Raw genomic sequence first — 20,515 nt, 5'->3', positions numbered from 1 at the left:
TCGCTCAAGTCGCAGAAGCCGCTCAAGTCGCAGGAGGAGCAGATCAAGTCGCAGGAGAAGCCGATCAAGATCAAGGCATAGTCGCTCCCACCACAAAAAATCCCCTGCGCGCAGGAAATCTCCTGTCACCCAGCCTTCCCGTCCACCCGGGAACTCCTGCTGGATTTGCGGTGCTACAGCACTTCCAGACAAACTGGCCTGTCGCACATGCTTCATTGAGGCAACTAAGGACAGAGAAACAGAGGCAAGAGAACCAATTGATCCATCACCACAAGTCGCAGAGCCAGAAGCCAGCAGACCTATACAAAGTACCTCATCCACTGCCCCATCATCATCAAAGACGTCAGACCCTCTCTCTGACACTGATGATCTAGAGGCATCCACCGGCTTCGACTTCTCATTGATCGACCCATTTGTGAAGTCAGTAAAAGAGGCGATCGACTGGGTGGAAGAAAAAGAAACTCCTCAAAAAGTGAGGAAATACTTTCCAAATCTTAAAAAAGACCCAGAGAACTTCCCGTTCATTGAGGAACTTGAGGATCTAATTAAGGATGAGTGGCAAAAGCCAGAGAAAAAAACTGGCCTCAGCAACAGATTATCAAAACTCTATCCACTTAAAGAGCCTAACGTCAACCCACTAATATCTCCTCCAGTGGTCGACTCCTCCCTAATGCGCCTCGCCAGGCACGTAACACTTCCAATAGAGGATGCAGTCACATTCAAAGACGTCCTGGATAGAAAGATCGATCTGGATCTTAAGAGAACCTACCTCTCGGCAGGTGGCGCTTGCAGGCCAGCAATAGCATTGGCTGCCGTCGGTAAGGCTATCTCAAGCTGGTCCACGATGGCCGAGAAGCTGGTATCGGAAGGAATAGAGCAGGAGAAAGTTATCTCAGCACTCCAAGAACTTAGTCTTGCAGGCGACTTTGTCGCAGAAGCCTCTGTGGATATAATTAAAACCACTTCAAGAGCAATGTTAAGCTCAGTAATGGCCAGAAGGGCGCTCTGGTTAAAACCCTGGTCGGCAGATCCCTCCTCAAAATCCAATTGGTGCAAAATACCCTTTGATGGCGTAAACCTTTTTGGAAAAAAACTGGACGTGGCTATTTCTAAAGTCACGGGGGGAAAATCGGGACTCATCCCTTCAGATAGGAGGCCCAGGCAGCAGAGACCACCGGTTTCTAGAAGAAATCTGCCAGATAAATACAGAGAGGCAAGATCCTACAGGCCCGGAAAAGAGTATAGGAGGAACTGGAAGAATCCCCAGTCTTCATTCCTCAAGCTCCAAAAGTCTAAGACCCCTGCGTCAGGGGAACAAAAGTCTTTTTGAAGGTGCGTCCGCCCAACCAGCTTTAGTGGGGGCCAGACTCATGAGTTTCAAGCAGGTCTGGGCGGATACAATAAAGGACCAATGGACGATAGACACTGTCCAGTTCGGCCACAAATGGAAATTCAAGACACGGGCTCCAAGAGACCAATTCTCTGTAACCAGATTACCTGCATCTCGGGAAAAAAGGATGCTACTGACAAAGTACGTCCAAGACCTGTTACAAAAGGAAGCCATAGTGGAAGTTCCAATATCCCAAAGGTCAACGGGATTCTACTCCCCGTTGTTTCTGGTGAAGAAGAAATCGGGGGATCTACGCCCTGTCTTAGATCTAAAGAATCTCAATCGCTCAATCTTAGTCGAGACATTCAAAATGGAGAGCCTCCAGTCAATTCTTCGGGCCATGAATATCGGGGATTGGATGCTTTCCGTCGATTTACAAGACGCCTATCTGCACGTCCCCATTCACATCTCATTCCAAAAATTTCTCCGCTTTGCGGTAGGTCTACATCATTTTCAATTCCGAAGCCTCCCGTTCGGGATCTCCACCGCTCCAAGGACATTCACAAAAATCTTACTGCCAGTAATAGCCTTACTAAGAGAACAAGGATTGAGGGTCCATCATTACCTGGACGACATCCTTTTGCTAGCAGACAATCAGGATTCCCTTCTACTGCATCGATCCATTCTGATTACCACCCTACAAAACTTCGGCTGGATCATAAACTGGGGGAAAAGCAATCTGCAGCCCACTCAGAGAATGATATTCCTGGGGTCGGAACTAGACACCCGTCTCAATACGGTGGAACTTCCGCAGGAAAAAATTCCCAGCCTCATTCAGAAGGCAAGAAAGTTATTAGCCTCTACCACACTACCAGCCCGGGAGTACCTCAGCATACTGGGGTCATTCTCAGCAACCATCCCAATGGTACAATGGGCCCAATGGAACACCAGACCTCTGCAAGCATCATTGTTAAAACAATGGAACGGGGTATCATTGTCTCAGCCGATCATAGTCCAGAAAGAAATAAAACAATCACTCTGGTGGTGGACCAGATTGAACAATCTGAAGAGATGCAGGCATATAGTCCCTCTTCCTCAGGAAATAATCACTTCAGACGCCAGCCTGAAGGGCTGGGGGGCACACTACCGCCATCACGCAGTCCAGGGCCTTTGGACATTCAGAACACAGAACGTGGTTTCAAATATATTGGAGATGAAAGCAGCTTTCCAAGCTCGGTTAGCCTTCAGCCCCCTCCTCAGGGGGAAAGAGGTCCTGCTAAAATTGGACAACAGAGTGGCAGTTGCCTATATCAACAGGCAGGGGGGCACCAGGAGTCGCTTCATGATGCGGGAAATCCGTCCAGTCTTCGAGTGGGCACAGCTGAACCTGTCGGGATTAACGGCAGCGTATGTCCCAGGAGTCCAAAATCAACTAGCCGACTCTCTAAGTCGGACCTTTGTATCAAACAACGAGTGGGCCTTAAGTCACCAAGCCTTTACCCTCATAACCCAGACCTGGGGGATACCGGATATAGACCTGGCGGCAACACCGGTCAACACGAAATGCCAGAGATATCTAGCCAGAATTCCTTTCCCATCGGCAAAAGGCACGGATTGCCTACAACACGACTGGAACTTCCGTTTGGGGTACATATTTCCGCCAACACCACTCATTCCGAGATTCTTACTCAGACTCAAGAGGTCGAAAGCCACAGTGCTAGCAGCCCTCCCATTTTGGCCGAGACGACCATGGTTTACGACGCTCCTCCAATTGAGCACAGCAGAACCACTGACACTCCCAATGACAGCGGATATACTGTCGCAGGGGCAACTCCTTCACCCATTTCCGGAGAGGCTGCATCTAACAGCATGGAGATTGAAAGGACTAGGTTCTTAGTCCAAAGTTGCTCCCAGAAAGTGATAGACACTCTCCTCCAGGCCAGAAAATCCACGACCAATAAAACCTATAAAAGGGTCTGGGAGAGTTTTCTCTTAGTCGCACAACAGCAATCCTGGAACCCGGCATCTCCATCAGTTCCTCAGATCCTCGAGTTTCTCCAGTTAGGTCTAGATAAAGGTCTTAGGTCTAGTACCCTGAAGGTACATGTATCAGCCCTATCCGCTATGACAGGAGTGAAATGGGCTCAAGAACCTCTCATCATCCAATTTCAGAAGGCTTGCCTAAAGCTGAGACCACCTAGGAAACCTTCATTCCCGACATGGGATCTTTCAGTAGTGTTGGAAGCCTTATCCCATGAGCCATTTTTTCCGTTAGAGAATGTTTCCCTGTGGGACCTAACTCTCAAAGTCACTTTCCTAATAGCAATTACATCAGCTAAAAGGGTATCGGAAATTCAGGCCTTACAGGCTAAGGAACCATACTTGATGTTCTATCCAGACAAAGTAGTCTTAAAACCATCGGATCGCTTCATCCCGAAAGTGTCATCATCTTTCCACTTTAACCAAGAACTATGTCTCCCCACCCTATCCACAGAACAGGGTGATCCACATCCGCTTGACATAAAGTCGAATATCCAGGCCTACCTCCTGGCAACCAGCAATTTAAGGAAGACAGAGGACCTACTGGTCATTCCTCATGGGTTTAGAAGAGGACAAGCAGCAACCTCTCGCACCATCGCAGCATGGTTGGTGAAGATCATTAAGAGAGCTTACGCATCTAACAATGCACGAGTACCTGAGGGCTTAAGGGCACACTCCACAAGGGCAATGGCGACCTCCTGGGCGGCCTACTGCAGGGTATCAGCCGAAACCATCTGCAAAGCAGCCACTTGGTCTTCGAAAACCACTTTTATCTCTCATTATAAAGTGGACTCCGCTAGATTGTCCACGGTAGAATTTGGGAGAGCAATTATTCAGGCTAACTCCTCAATACCTTCTAAATAAAAAACTTATCTTTTGCTCATACCCACCCAGTTTGCGAGTTATTCCCCATAGGTATATGCTGCCATGATGCGACAGGAAAACGGAAAATTGTATACTCACCTTTCCGTAATTTTCCTTTCCTGTCGCATCTCATGGCAGCATACAAATGCCCACCCATCTGAGGTGAGGTATATATACACGGAGAATGCTGGGGCAGGGGCTCTCTCAGACTTTAATAGCTACGCGGTCCTATCAGGTTGCGGGGGCGGAGCCACAACCCATAGGTGTATGCTGCCATGAGATGCGACAGGAAAGGAAAATTACGGAAAGGTGAGTATACAATTTTCCGTTTTCACAATTTTGGACTTTATTTAGCACAATTTTTTCTTTTTCATTTATGCCTGTGTTTATCCCAGATTAATTGCAGCTTTTGGGACTTGTCCACCCTTATTGTTTATTGGACTAGCGCAGTTTTTTTCCCTTCACATCTAAGGATTGGTAAGCTGCAATATATTACACTTTTGGTTTTGGGTTTAATATTGCTTTAAAACAAGAAAAAGTTCAGCAAATGGCTAAATAAAGATAAAATACATATATGAGAGCTGCTACTGTACTGTGGTACCATGTGATCCGGTGCAGGCAAAAACACTGCATTTGTGATCTGCGCTTGGGGTGTCATTAGGAATACATTGACACCTGCAGCAGATAGCACAACACTGTGCGGGAAACGCACACGGAATGCAGGTTTCCTGCACCGCATTCAGGTGTGAACAAGCCCTAAATGTTTGTTCTTGGGTTTATATATATTTTAACTTTCACTTTTTACAGTTATATGTAACTATGAACATTTTTCACTGTGAACCAATACCAAAATCGAAGGTGCTGCTCCAAGCTCTGACAGGTCCTCTTCTATGAGATCCTTTTCATGGGTATCCCCATGACTAAGCGCCGGGGCAGAGCTAAACGCATTGGGGGGCGTGGCCTGGTTGGAGCCCGGGCTGCAGCTGTTACATACTTACACACAGGGTCTTGCAGAGATGTGCGGCTTACAAGACTTCTCTTTTTCCCCATAGTGCCTACATTTTTGTTTACAATTGTTTCCACTCTAATGTTGTTTGCGAACATCTGAACTTCTTGATTTAAAATTTGTTAATAAAGAGATTTCCTACAAATTGAAAGTAATATACTTATACACATAATACCAAGAAATAAAGAAACCTTACTTACGCCTCTGACATTTCCAAGTTTACGTTCAGCTTCTATTTTATCTTTTTTTAGAACTTCACACATTTCTTTCAAATTAGAAATCTGATCCTAAAAAGAAAAAAAAATCAAATACTATTTTTAAGTTTTTATATTTATGGGATACACAGAAAATGCACCAACTAAAATGTATTTAGTTTGCTTTGTGTACTGGAACCTAAAATATTTTTTATTTAAAGTGATTTTTCTATATAAAATCATACTTTACATTGCGAAAAATATACCTTACTTTGTATGCAAGTCCTACTTCAAAGTGCAACTCCACTCCAAAACAGTTACATTCAAGGCATGCTATAAATGAGAACTGTGACAAGTGCTTGTGCTCTCAACTGAAATGTCAAACCATCATAGGACTGGTGTCACAACTGGTCACTTGTTCAACATCATGGCAACTGCAGAGCAAACAGAGGCTAACATGGCAGCTTCCTTGGCTGTAAAGGAGGGAAGAGTTTATTTCCACTCTAAGTTTTAGGGAGAAGTTACATAAGCCCTTCAGCTAAGCTTTAAATTATTTGAGTTCTTGTCATAGTGAAGTATGTTGTAGGGAGAGTCATTTGTTGAATGAAAAGACAGACTGCACTTCTTTAATAAAGTAGGAAAGGTTTAGAAACCAAAGTCAAGTCTCATTCTGGGTGTTCTTGTCCCTCCCCATTTACCAACTTTCTTGATCCTTGTGTCACAGAATATAAAATGTTTAAAATATTCACAACGATAACACAGATACCAATAAAAATAAAACAGGGATTATAATCGTTCCCAGGTCTAGTCAAAACTTAAAAAAACAAACAAAAAAAACCAACAAAACTTTGATTTAGGTTGTGCTTTAGGGTGTATTCCTTGCAATCTAGGTTTCAAAAAATGTTGACTAACCTCTAATGTCCTAATATGTTGTCCGTGGGTACGCAGTCTCCTTCTTCTGAAGGTTATTGCTGAGAGGTACTAGAAAGTTGTTTATTGTTTGGTGCTTCCTAGTTACAACAGTAGAGCTTCCTGAATGTGTATTAGATCTGTTTAAAGTTGTACAGCAGGTACAGTGTAAACTGGCCATCTCTACCCGGATAGATTCATTATTGTAATATTAGCTAAGAGGGTCAGTTCACACCACATGAAATCCAGTGCGTCTTTTTTTTTTTTTTTTTTGCATCAAAAACAAATGGAAAGTAGGTTATATGGTTTTCAATTGCATACTCCACACCAGTGCTTGCAGTTCCAGTGCATTCCAGTTCCAGAAAAAAAAAGTAGAATATGCTGCATTTTTCTTGCACTGGACTGAACTGGAACGCTGTGAAAAGCATAAAAAAAATGCACTGGACTGTACTGGAACGCACCTAAATGCATCAAAAATGCACTGGAACGCACCTGTTCTTATTTAAGGTTAAGAAAAAAAGAGGGAGAAAAATGCACCGGAATGTATCAAAAACGCACCAAAAATGCACATGCAGAAAAGCATCCGGACTGTGTTTATATGGTGTGAACTGGCCCTGAAAAAAGCCTCACTTACAGAGCTTAAATGTAAGTTCATGGCTATTAAAAAAAACGTTTCTAACCTATCATGTTAATGTGAACTGTTTAACGCACGTTTATAGTGCCTCAAACTTCCTATGCGTGTTTGACACAAATTAAAGGCACTTATAAACTCACCCCCAACACTTTTTTGTGAACAAGACCTAACATGCTACAAACGCATTCTGGGAACCTTTATGGTGCGTTACTATAGACTTGAACCAAAGGAGGTGAGATGCTACAACTCCTTCCAAAATGTAGCTTCATTTTTGAAGTGCAGTGATGCAGCGCAAACGCTTCATACTTTGATAATGGCAGCGATCCCTGACTTATAGTGGAACTGTGATATTGTGGCGGACAATCGGACACTAATTGACACTTTGCAGGAACAAGTGACACCTATGCAGTGATCAGTGATAAAAGTATGCACATTCACTGTACTAATGACACTGGCTGGGAAGGGGTAAAACATCTAGGGCAATCAAAGGGTTAACTGTGTGCCTAGCCAGTGTTTGTGTTTACTATGTGTGCTGCTTTTACTAGGGAAAGAGATGCATTTGAGTCCCTGCTTTGCAGGAACACAGAATCCATGCCTTGCCCCGTCAGAACAGCGATCTGCCTTGTTTACATAAGCAGATCCCTGTTCTGTGTAGTTTACCGACGATCGATGAGTGCCGGAGAACACTGAGTCTCCAACACCAGCAGATCGGCTTTGCAATGAATAATCACAGCAGAAGCGGCGCACGCCCCTGCAGACAGAAGTGCAGAATCACTATATATATATATATATATATGATCCTGTGCAGAGCTGCTGCCCTGTATCAGCAAGCGGTTAAAAAACACATATAAATGTAAATAACATGATGATGATACATATCTGTAAAGATTAAAAACCCTCTATTATACCTTTAAACGTGGCAAGTCTTTGTTTGCTTGCTCCAGCTGGAAATGCAGCTCGACATTCTCAGCGGATAATCTCAGGTTCTCTTTCTGAAGTTCCAGCTCTCTTGAGGACTGATCTTCTGACCCTACACCTGATGTCTGATAGGTTTAAAAAAAAAAAAAAAAAAAAAAGTAAACTACTAGTACTCAAAAGGCATAATGCACTGGGTTATTAACTTTAAGCCTAGGGATAAAAGAATAGAAGGAAGGGCATTAAATTAGCTAAGCCGCTATACACTTCTAATAGATAAACTAAGTTACCTAGAAAATCTAGGGCAATGGAGGGTAGTATGGGTGATGGGAAATCTCACACCTGTAGTAAGGCATTGTTAGGTTCTGAAATCCATTCCAGTTTTTCACAGTTCTGCTCAAACTCCTTTCCAATCTCTACAGATTCAGCTTGACCAACCCCAAAAGTAAAATCATGTTCAACATCTGACTTGTTATCAGTACCACTTAAAGTACTTAACCCTGGTATCTGGTCTTCTCTAATTTCTCCAATTTTATTCTGATGTCCACCATGGATATTGTGAGTTTCCTCTACTTTGTGTATTGTAGTAGTCCTGCTGACATTGAAAGATGTTGTGCCACAAATATTTTGTTTATCGTCATCATTAGACTCCTGCTCATCCGTAGCTTGTGTGCTTGCAACACATGATGTGTCGCCCAGCCCAGGGGTGGCCGTTGTGCTAACAGGCAGTGAGGTATCACATGGTTTTGGAGAAGGTGTTGGACTGATGGGCTCTGATGCATCATATGATCTTGGCGAGATGTCACTACTCACTGCAACTGGTGTCATGTTTGCCAAAGGCATAACATTTGCCACATTATCTGTTGTAGGGTTATAAAGCTCTTCTATATGAGTTGCATTTTCACTGCCTTCTGTAAAGACATTAGAGATATCCCCTTGGCCCCTTCTACTTTCTATTTCACATGTTGAAGGCTCTGGTATGATCTTCATAAGTTCATCTGCAATGCCATCATTTGTCTCCAGAAATATTGTTTTAATTTGCTTTGTTCTTTTTAAAAGGTTTCTCTTTTTATTAGGCAATACTGGATTGTGTAGTTCACGATAATCAGCTTCAAATGAAAGAATAGAAAAAAGTCCAGGGTCCACTGCACCATACTGGTTTGGTGCATGCAGCATTGTATACAAAGAAAACAGGGATCAGGTAAAATTGTACAGTAGGATGAAAGCTTGTGCAATTCCTTTGTGAGAGTTTCACACTGGGAGATATTCAGTGATGTTATACATAAATGCTGCATTCACATGGTAGAAAATATTCCTGTACAAATTACAGGTGCACTCTACTGTATGATTACCAAATCAAATGAAATTATGGTGTGCTTAAGGTATATTGTATAGTACACAATACAGTACAATGTCCAAGTAATGCGGCTCTAAATTAACAGAAAGCATCGCTACCGCCTACTGTAATAGCTGTGTTTTATGTAGTTTGCTACACCTATGTGTTAATGAGTTTGTGGAGAAAATAAGCAAACCAAAGAAAGCATGGAAAAGAAAATGTGACTTTAGTATAATTTAAAAAAATAAATAAAAAAGAGACAAATATTAAGTTGCCAACCCAAACATATTCACAACACACAATACTATCTAAAATGTGTGGCATTCAATATAAGCATGTTTGTCCCCAAATAATTTGGAGAGCATATAAATGTGTACTGGCTCCATCAGGGTATTTTTTAGATGAAAGTAATTCCAAACAGAAGTCCCAAGGTAATTAGCTGATTGAACAAACCCACATGATCATTGTATTAGATTTTGACTAGCTTGTGGTTAGGTTTTCATACATGAAAATTAAAAATCAGGATATTCTTGAAAGTAACCCCGGGGGACTGAAAAGATAATACGTTTTAAGAGGTATAAAAAAAGTAAACAATATATCATGTAATTTATGTCAAATAATAATAGAAAAAAAATACTTACAGAGGGCCTGGACAGATTTTCTCTTGAGAGCTGATTTTCCAGAGCTTGAAGCTTCTCTTGCAGGTATCGATTTCTTAAGTGCAGTTCATCTACTATGGAATCACGAGGTAACGCCTGCTTTGTTCTGTGACCATGTTAAAAAAAAATACAAAAAAAATAAAAAATGTTTTAAAACTTTTTTCTAGCTGCTTTCAGTTAAAACTAATGTGAACAAAAATAGAGAGAGACTAAAGTTTATATGCTCTTTTAAACTTTCCCACTTTAACAAATCCTTGAAAGGTCTAAGCTTGCTTGACAAAGCAAGCGCTGAAGAGAAGCACTCTCTCTCCTCCTTGTATATGTTACTTTGATACAAGGTTAATAATAATAAATTTTTTCAGCGTGCTTGCAAAGGTTAGATTTTCCCAACCAAATTATTACATTGTGCATCCGAGTGTAATGCCTCTAATTAGTTCAAGAATTGTTGGTACCCTCTATTCTTCAGACATTAACCTGGCAAATTAATTCCACTGATGCATTAAAGCTGTTATTCTTAAGCCCATTATAGCAAGAAAGGTTGATTTTTCACAATGTGCCTAACGTGTGCAGTGACTTTATAGGACAGATTGATGGGAGGGTTATATAATATCAGAATGAACTGTGTGACATACTGCTAGTAGCTATGGTAGATTACATTAACTGATAATATCTTATTTTTTTAAAATACATTTACAGTTTTTATAATAGAAGAAACCAGGATGTAGATGTCAAAAGAGTCAATGATGGGCTGTTAGCTTTAGCAAACAGAGATTTTAAAGGGAAATTCCATAGGCCCAGAAGCAGCACAGGTCATAGGTTTGGTGTCTGTATCAAAATAAACAGACAACTCTCATTTGGACCAGTAGAATTCTTTACATCAATCTTCATCTACTCTTGTTATTACCAACCCAGTAAGTAACTTGATATTTTTAGAACTTATATTTTTATATTTATATTTCATATTCTTTATCACCCATTTAAACCAAAGCTGAAGTCTCACCAAATCACAACAAAAGGGAAATATACTGTATTTTTCCAAACCAAAATCAGAAAATCTCCAACCCTTTATTTCTCAGGATTTCCCCAACTTGTGAATTTTTTTTACAGCTTCCTAAAATCCTAAGAAGCAAATGTTAAACTTTTACAAAAAAATTAAGGTTACTAGATTCAGAAAAAACCCTACTAAACACAACCACAAAACCACACCCATATTTGTAGTCTCACCCACAAAATCACACCCAAATTTTTAACAAGCCCTGAAACAATTGGTCACAGACTTTTGGAACAAGAGGCATAACATAAAGGTGTAAAGACAGAATGCATCGGGCACCATGACCAGAGGAATTATGTAGTGTGTGTAGAGCACGCCAGCTAATTGTGGTCAGGAGTAACATACAGATTGCAAGGGTTATGCGTAAATAATACACAGAGCAAAGGGGTCAGGAGTAACTAACCCACAGGAGGTCAAGAGCGAGTAACACGGAGAGAACAAAGGTCAGGTCAGCAGTAAGTAAAACAGAGTGCGGAAGTAAGGAGCAAGTAATCCAGAGAGAGCAGGGGTCAAGAGTAAATAACACAGGTCAGCAGTAATGCAGAGAATGCAGAGGTCAGCAGCAAGTAATTCAGAGAGTTCAGGGGTCAGAAGAAAGAACCGCACACAGCAATAGCCAGATGTAAGTAAGTAATGCAAGGAGAGCACAGGTCAGGTGTAAGTAACACAGAGAGAGCAGTGGCCAGGATTAATGCACAGAGAGCAGAGGTCAAGAGCAAGTAACAAAAAGAGAGCGGCGGTCAGGAATAACTAACATGCAGAGAGCAGAGGTCAGGAGTAAATAATGCAATGCAGTGCAGAGGTCTGATCATTCCAGAAAGCAATTAAATTATGTTAATGAAATTCTTTTCTTGGAGTCTATTGAGTGACAAGGCAAGTCTTTAACCCTCTGATTATACGTCCACCTACAGGAAGACTGGATGCTAGCAAACAAAAAATGGTGGGCTAGCCTAGAAAAAACCCTCCTACTAGCATGCCTCAGATTTGTAGTAAAGCAATAATGAGAACATGATCATAAACAAACTTCAAGAAATTGATTTTATTCTACTCTATTGAGGGACACAGGAATCCTTCAAATTTCAGGATGTCCAAAAGCAGTTCAACTGAGGGTCGGGTAACATATCAAATAATTGCTAACAGGCACAAGAAGCAAATCAACAGAAAACTGGAGACTTCCTGAAGCTCAAAAGAACCACCCAAAGAATTGTATGTCAGCAGCTGGTCCCCTTGGTAGAACTTAGCGAATGTGTTAATAGAAGACCAAGGGCAGCTTTGCAAATCTGGGAAAAAAGTTACTTGACACCAAAAATCCCAGGAAGCAATCATAGATTAATATAAGTGCACCTTGGTAAGAAAGGATGGATCCCGATTCTTGAGACTGGAAGCTTGGATGATGGTCTGTCAAAGTTACCTAGAGATAGTGAAATGAGAAATGACAAAGCAGACGCACGTCCAGACAATGGGGTACATTTTCTTTTCAGTGAACTGGAGTCATGAAGAGGGACAAAAGAACAATATTTTGGCTGAGAAAAAATGATCCTCAGTGCCAAACTAATTGGTCTGCCCAGGAACTGGATAGATATGTCCCAAGATGAAAGAAAGTTGAGTTGTAGAGGTTCAGAGAAAAACTGGATTAATGGAGACTAGAGCTGCACAATTAATCGTTAAAAAATCGTGATCTCGATTCACCTCCCCTGAAGATCTCTCCTGCTGAGTTTGCCGATTCTTTCATATAAACAAGTGGAGAGATTATCTGTTCACTCAGCTGTCAAAAGAAAACATCCAGGCAGTCTGCCAAGTTTAGAACTTGAAACATTGTATCTAACTTCCTTCTTAGATCAAAGGGATAAACTTCTCTGTGTAAACAAATAACCTGGGCAATCTGCCAAGCTTTAAACAATGTGTAAATGCAGGAAGTTTAACCACTTAAAGTCTAAATCTTTTTCTGACACTTCTTTCTTAAGTTAAAATCAATATTTTTTGCTAAAAAAAATTACTCGGAACCCCCAAACATTAGAGTATATATATATATATATATATATATATATATATATATATATATATATATATATATATATATATATATAAAAAATATATATATATATTTTTTTAGCAGAGACCCTAGGGAATAAAATGGCAATTGCTGCAATATTTTATGTCACACTGTATTTGCCCAGCGGTCTTTCAAATGCAATTTTTTGGGAAAAAATACACTTCAATAAATAAAAAAAAAACGAAACAGTAAAGTTAGCACAATTTTTTTGTTTTAATGTGAAAGATGATGTTACGCCGCGAGAATCGTGAGAGAATCGTGATCTATCCTCTAAGCAAAAAAATCGTGATTCTCATTTTAGCCAGAATCGTGCAGCTCTAATGGAGACGACTCAAACGGCCTAGCACTCTCATGCAGAATGTAGGAATTGGATTACTCATTAACTGTAGAGTCGGAATCTGAAACCAAATAGTCTAAAGTTTCTTCTGTGGTCCAGGAATATACTCCAAAAAGTTACACCAGTTCCAGCAACAATTTCTGAAGGCTCAGAATCTTTCCAAACCCTTGTAATGTCTGGACAGTTACAGACACGTTGTCCAACAGAGCATGTGAGGACTGTTCTCTCATCAGGATGTCATCTAAGTATCCCACAATGGGGAAGCCATGAGAATGCAGCAGGGCTGATTCTAAAACTAATACCTTAGTAAGAAACTGTGGTGCTGAGAAGAGGCCAAAGGCAGGCAGGGGCCTCACAGCGAAGCATAGAAGGCGCGGATGCAATGGAAAGATAGGGAAATGAAAGGATCAACTTTGATGTCCACAGAAGCCAGAAAGTTTTCCAGGTGAAGGGAGGCAAAGACAGATTCAGTGGATTCTTATGGAATTTCTGGAGCTTAATTAAGACATTCAGAGCTTTGAAATCCAAGATGGCACAGTAGCCCCTTTGAGTTTGCAAATGGCAAACAGGGTGGACATGAGACCCATGCAGAAAAAAAGACCAGAGGATTTTTGTTTTAGCCATCTGCTTTAGACGTTCAATAAGTGAGGGGTTACCCTCAGTAGTGGTTAGATCTGTTATAAGGTACTTCCACCAATTAGACATGATTTCACAAAGTAAAGTCTAAACCAGGATCGGGTGAAAGACAGGACCCTCCAGAGAGAACAAGGCTCTAGAAAGAGCTTTTAAATGCATATCAGTTGGGCCCTTAAAAACAGGTGCAGCTAACTCTGGTAATGTAAACGTTACAGGGCATGAATATATCCAGAATAGGAATGAGCTACTTCTATACAAAATCCTCACCAAAGGGAAAATGCTTTGCAGCTAGCTTTTGCCCTTTGGGAATGAGCCACTTCTGTAGAAAACCCTTACCAAAGGGAAAGAACTTTGCTGCTAACTTTTAACAGAACAGATACTGGAAAGCACCCCACATGGGCAAAATGCCTGAAGGTCACTTCCTGGCTACCCCAGCAATGTACAGTCCAGTGGGGTCTAGAGCTAGGCTAGCTCTGAAAAAGGGGGTGCTCCCCCGAAACGCATCAGTTATACACCCCGTGTTGTATTATGGCACATCTATGTCCCTCCTGTTCAGCACTGTGTTTTTATGGCTCCTGTCTATTTGACATCTTGTGATTATCCATCTTTTATTGATTTTACTTTTCAATTAAATATTTTTGGTAATGCACTAGGTGTATGTGCCTTCTATTTTTGTTTGTCTTTATAGTACTACTGGACCACCCCGTCTGAAGAAGGCAGCGCCCGCCTAGTTTTTTTTTTTTTTGGATTACCACTGTCCTTGTGTTTCTACACTGAGGAAGACCTCTTAGCGCTGGAAGTCACTATTTGCTTATGTATGTCAACTATAAACTATCCTACGCTATTGTCCCATGTTTGAAGAATAAAGGACATTTTATTGGATTACAGCGGTGTGTGACCAGTTTTCTTCTCAATTCTCAATGACAAAGCTCCAGCAGCAATGAAAGAAATGTTGTATGATTGTGATAAAAACTGAAAGCTCACATTCTAATGTTACAGCATAAAGTTTGAAAGGAAACTGGCCTTGTATGAATATAATAATTAGTAACTCGTTGATTTCATTTGATACCGTGTAGCCTAGACTTCAGTGTGGTTCCTTCTATAGATCTAAAAAACGTAATTATATTGTCATAGTAAACATTTTTAATGTAAAAATACTCACCCTTCCTGATGGCCACGCTGCCAAATACCACTCCTATCCTAAAAACTTCTGAAATCTGCAGGGAAACCGACATGTCTGTCAACGTCGATCTCTTGCAATGCCCACAACTCTCATTGGTTCCTCCTGCTGACCTCCACCCAACAAATGATACATCAGGGATGTGGGGAACAAAAGGAGGAATCAGCGAGAGCTGCGGGGGACCCAGGATATCGACACTCCTGGAAGTGTCAGCTTCCCTGCAGACTTCAGCAGAAGATTACGCAGGATCAAAGTGGCATTCAGTGGCAAGGGCAGAAGTAATGGTGAGTATTTCCAGTTCTTTTTCAGGTATGGGTTAACTTGAAAAGGTAACTATAGCGATAGGGTCGCTGAAAGCTTTACACTAATCTCTGATTGGTTGAAACTTCAGAAAATAGAAGCATTGCACACATCCAACTCTGGATAAACAAAATTTGATATCTGACTGGAAAGTGCATTCTCACAACGTTTTCTTAAATACATATAGAGCAAACACATTGGCTCCCGACAACAGGAGGTAAGACAGAACACTTCCCTGGTTTGATGTAATCCAATGATACATACTTCATGTAAGCAATCTCATTTTCCAAGTCACTATTTTTTTTTCTGAGTTCTTCAATCTCTCTTTCAGATTCTACTGTTCGGGCTCCAACTACTTGATCCACAGTAACACCGCGAGATTTCAGTTTCTTTTGCAGTATTATTTTTTCCTGGTCAGCTCTAGAATTAAAAAAGGAAATTGTATCATCACAGGACATGAATATAAAAAAAACAAACTAATGCTATTCAAGCAGGTGAAAGTTTCTCATTCTTGACAACATAACCCCATACAAATTGTGTACTGTGTCAAAACTTCCATAAAAAAGGAAGCCAGCAAATGAACAATGTTCCATCATACCCATTAGGACTGAAACAACTAATCGATAACTAATCGATTATGAAATTAATTACTATTTTCATAATCGATTCATCGGCCAGTAACATAATGGGGTTAAAAAAACTAAAATGAGCCCTTTATAGTACAAAAAGAGCAAATAATCGCTACTGTAAATATTACTTTCTCAGTTCTACAGTAAAAAAATGAACCCCTTACAGTAGTGATTATCTGCTTTTTTTTGTACTATAAAGGGCTAATTTTAGTTTTTTTAACCCCATTATGTTACCAAACGTCTTAGACCTGGTTCACATCTATGTGTTTTTTGGTGATTTTGCAGAAACGCGCTACAGTTCATTTACATGGTTTCCTATGGGACACGTTCACATCTATGCTTTTTTTCAGCTGCTGCGTATTTGGAAAGGGTCAGGGACTTTTTTTAATGCAAAACGGTGCTTTTTTGGTTCAATATACTTCAATAGCGAAGCTGCAGAAAAGCATGTAATACATTTTTGCAGCAATTTGTGTTTTTTTAATTTGCCCAACAAATTGGCCAAAAAAAATGCAAAAACACAAATTGCAGCAAAATCACGTGTGTAAAAATCAAAACGCACAGCAAAAAGCACTGCAGAAACAGATCAAGAGCAAACTGCATAGGTGTGTACCGAGCCTTATGCTGGCCACACAGATCTATTTTCAGACGAGAATATTCAGACGAAAAATCTTTGTACATTTGCTAAATGAAAGAATGTTGTTTGAAATTTTCACTTGTTTTTAACAGGAATGTAATTTCTGAACAAAAACCACATACACTGTCTGAAAATTCCTTTGACGAAGAAGTTTTCTATTATTTCCAAATTTTCCCATCACTGTGGTTGAAAATGAACGTCGATTTGACCCCACTAACGATTAGAAAATCGAACAAACGTTCTTAAAATAAATATTTTTTTGAAGGAAGATATTGTTTGTTTTTTAAATAAAAAAAATAGATCTCTGAGTCTGATGATATTTACCAGATTCACCCTTTAATAGTATATACAATATATCTCTCCTCTAATAGTTTATACAGTATATCTCCCCTGATAGTATATACAGTATATCTCTTCTGTCTGTTATTCTCAGAGTGGATTAGATATTTTGCTCCCTAACCATATAGTTGGTTAGTTATATTTACCACTGCATATAGATATTTAAGAATAAATTGCCTTTTTTTAAACTTTACATATTAACTAAATTAAATTATACACCACACTTTTTTTTAAGGTTATTAACTGATTAATCGAAACAATAATCTGCCAACTAATCGATTAATCGAAACAATAATCTGCCAAAATAATCGTTAGTTGCAGCCCTAATACCCATACATAACAATATAACATAAAATCAACTCCAACAATTGAGTCAATTTGCTGGCTTCAATTTGCATGGAGATTTTGACTTTGGTCCACAATTTGTACAAGGTTTTGTTTGTGAGAATGAGGACAGACCCATAAAAGGAAGTGAGTTTAGCAACACCTTGCTAAAGACTAAAGCCGGGTACACATGGGCCGACAGAAGTTTGGCCGGCTTCTGTTGGACGTGCATGCTGGAAAACTAGCATCCGACTGACTCTTGATCAGTGCTCTCAGCCGATGGCAAAGAACGCTGATTGGAGTGTTCTGGCGAGGGGCATTCTCAGTCAGAACACAACAGCTCAGCAGGGGAGATCGCTGAACTAACTTTGCATGGCTGGTATAGCGTCTCCGACCGAAGCGGATAGTTTTTTTTTTTGTTCAACCAGCGGGGTTGAACGAAAAAAAAAAAAAAACGGATAGTGTGTGCCCGGCTTAAGGCCATGATTGAATGTCCTTTTTATCTGACATGCTGCTACAAGGTATAAAGCTGAACTCCAGGAATTCAGCCACTTCACTGCTAGATGCAAGGAAAAGCAGTTTTTTTGACAGAAGAGTCTATGCATTTCTCTTCTACAAAAAATATGCTATCTAGCAATTTCTTTTTTTTTTTTTATTTCACTTTTCGTTAGCCATGTTCCTGCAACAGAACTTTCTATGTAAATGAATAAAACCAGCACTGGAATGTCAGACATTTACACATGCAAAATTTCACACTGTAAAGTCCTTAACATAAGTATTAAATATGTCCTGTTTTTATAAAAATATGACCTATTGAATTTCTCCTTCAAGAAACATGGAGGGGTCCCCAAATTCCCCCAGAACTTCTGTAAACAGCACATGAACTGCTGGTGTTTACAGTGCTCAGCATACTGAGCACAAATGCTCAAATAAAGTGATTCTTATGAAGAACCACTGTCATTTTGGAGGCTCTAGTTTACCAGATTTTCATAGCAGATGATGCTGCATGTGAAAACTAAAATCTTCAATTCCTAGTTAAAAACTGTGGGTACAATTATCAGTAGTAACACAGAGGAGATCTTAAGACCAGGACTTTCAGCATTTCTAAGACCAGATAAAATGAAGAAATAGTAGATAATTTGGAAGTCCTCTCTGTACTTCCTTTATCCTCTCATATTTGTATACCTTCTGCATGTTCTACGGTACTGCTTTTCTATTTATGTAGTATAGACATATAAAGGGTATAAAATAGTGTCAAGCTGCTTTTCTTCTCCTTGGGGGTTATACTACTCAGTAAGAATTATTTCTACACATTGAGGTCACACAGAACACTTCAAAGTGACACACTGGACACAACTGAGAAGACTCTCCATACTAAAGAAGAGTTGGGATTGTATCAGGCAGGTGCCAGAGGGGGCCTAGCACAGAGGCTGGTGGAGGTAAAGAGGGGCAGGTACCAGAGCAGGGTAGATGGGTGACAGTCAGGAAAACTAGATAGGAAAGTGCCAGGGAGGCCGGTCCTGGCCTGGAACATCCCAATAAGTACACCCCATAGCATGACATTGGTGAAATCAGTCAGGGATCAGCATTGCGAGTGACGCCCCTAGCTGCCAGGGGAATAACTCCTCCAGTGATTGTGGGAGTAAAGCCAAGGGAAAGGAAAGACAGATTCTGGTGGTAGGGGACTCAATTCTTCGAAGGACAGAGAGAGCAATCTGTCACAAAGACCTGAAGCGCTAAACTGTATGTTGTCTACCAGGCGCTCGGGTTCAACCCATCACACATCTGGTGGACAGATTACTGGGAGGGGCTGGGGAAGACCCGGCTGTCATGGTGCACGTTGGCACCAATGACAAAGTAAGTGGAATATGGAGTGTCCTAAAAAACGATTTTAGAGACTTAGGAGCTAAATTGAGGAAAAGGAGCGCCAAGGTAGTATTCTTACCTTGAGCCACACCAGAAAGGCAGAGGGATATTAGAGAAGTAAACAAGTGGCTGAGGAGCTGGTGTAGAAAGGAGGGGTTTGGGTTTCTGGAGAACTGGATCAACTTCTCTCGGTTACCAGCTCTTTGGCAGGAACGGACTGCACCTAAATGGAGAAGGTGCAGATTGGCTGGGAGTGAAGATAGCTGACAAGTTAGAGGGGCTTTTAAACTAGGCGACAGGGGGGAGGGTCCAGGGTAGAGATAGTCAGCACAGAATAAATGCCAGAGGGTAGTACTGGGGGCATTAGTGGTAGGTAAGGATGGGCCTGGGCGTGTCCGCACACTCCACGTGCAGAGCCCGCCAGGAAGTCGGCACGGCACTGCGCTAATCACAGGCAGTGAGACATTTCCCGATCTCTGCAGCCGCACATCAGGAAAATGTCTCACTGCCTGTGATTAGAGCAGCGCCGTGCCGACTTTCTGGCGGGCTCTGCACGTAGAGTGTGCGAACATGCCCGAGCCCATCCTTAGTGGTAGGTTGACTAAAGCACCTAAACCCGAGGTGAGTACAGTAACAAGTCCTATCTGCAACTTCAGAACACCCAATAAGGAGATAGTATGCAACCGGTCTAAACTATGTGGCATGTTCACCAATGCCAGGAGTCTGGCGGACAAGATGGGAGAACTAGAGCTACTGTTGTACGAGGAGGATATAGATTTTGTAGGAATTTCAGAGACTTGGTTCATAAAGCTCTCATGATTGGCTGGCAACCATTCAAGGGTAATCCCTATATCGCAGGGATAAAGAGGGTAAAAAAGGGGGAGGGGTATGCCTGTATATCAAAAATGATGTATAAGTGAATGTGAGAGACGGCATCACTAATGAAGCAAGGGAGGAGGTGGAATCCTTATGGGTAGAGCTACAAAGGTAGGAAACTAAGGGGAGAGTAATACTGGGCGTACGTTATAGGTCCCCCTAACCAGAGGGAGAAGGGGGAGGCAGACCTCCTATCACAATCTGGATTAGCGGCAAGGATGGGAAATGTCATCATAATGGGGGATTTTAATTATCCAGACATAGACTGGGCGGAAAGGAATCGCGCATTCATCTAAAGCTCGCCATTTCCTAAAGGTCTTGCAGAACAATTTCATGGGTCAGATAGTAAATACCTGGAAACAAAGCGTTACTAGACCTACTGATTACAAACAATACAGACCTG

At 41.1% G+C, this 20,515-nt stretch overlaps 1 protein-coding gene across 1 annotated transcript in view; it reads right to left on the bottom strand.

The window, feature by feature from the left end:
* Positions 1–20,515, bottom strand: part of CEP290 (centrosomal protein 290) — a 318,271-nt gene that overhangs the window by 69,836 nt on the left and 227,920 nt on the right. The window contains exons 42-45 of the mRNA XM_073620204.1: positions 15,709–15,864; positions 9,870–9,993; positions 7,886–8,020; positions 5,441–5,527 (exon numbers count right to left, since the gene is read on the bottom strand). Coding sequence (XP_073476305.1) covers positions 5,441–5,527; positions 7,886–8,020; positions 9,870–9,993; positions 15,709–15,864 — 502 coding nt within the window. The remainder of the gene's footprint in view (positions 1–5,440; positions 5,528–7,885; positions 8,021–9,869; positions 9,994–15,708; positions 15,865–20,515) is intronic.

The sequence above is a fragment of the Aquarana catesbeiana genome, linkage group LG03 (assembly GCF_042186555.1).
Source record: "Aquarana catesbeiana isolate 2022-GZ linkage group LG03, ASM4218655v1, whole genome shotgun sequence".
Lineage (NCBI taxonomy): Eukaryota > Metazoa > Chordata > Amphibia > Anura > Ranidae > Aquarana > Aquarana catesbeiana.
Note: the sequence above shows the minus strand (reverse complement) of the source record. Positions and strands in the feature narration are given on the sequence as shown.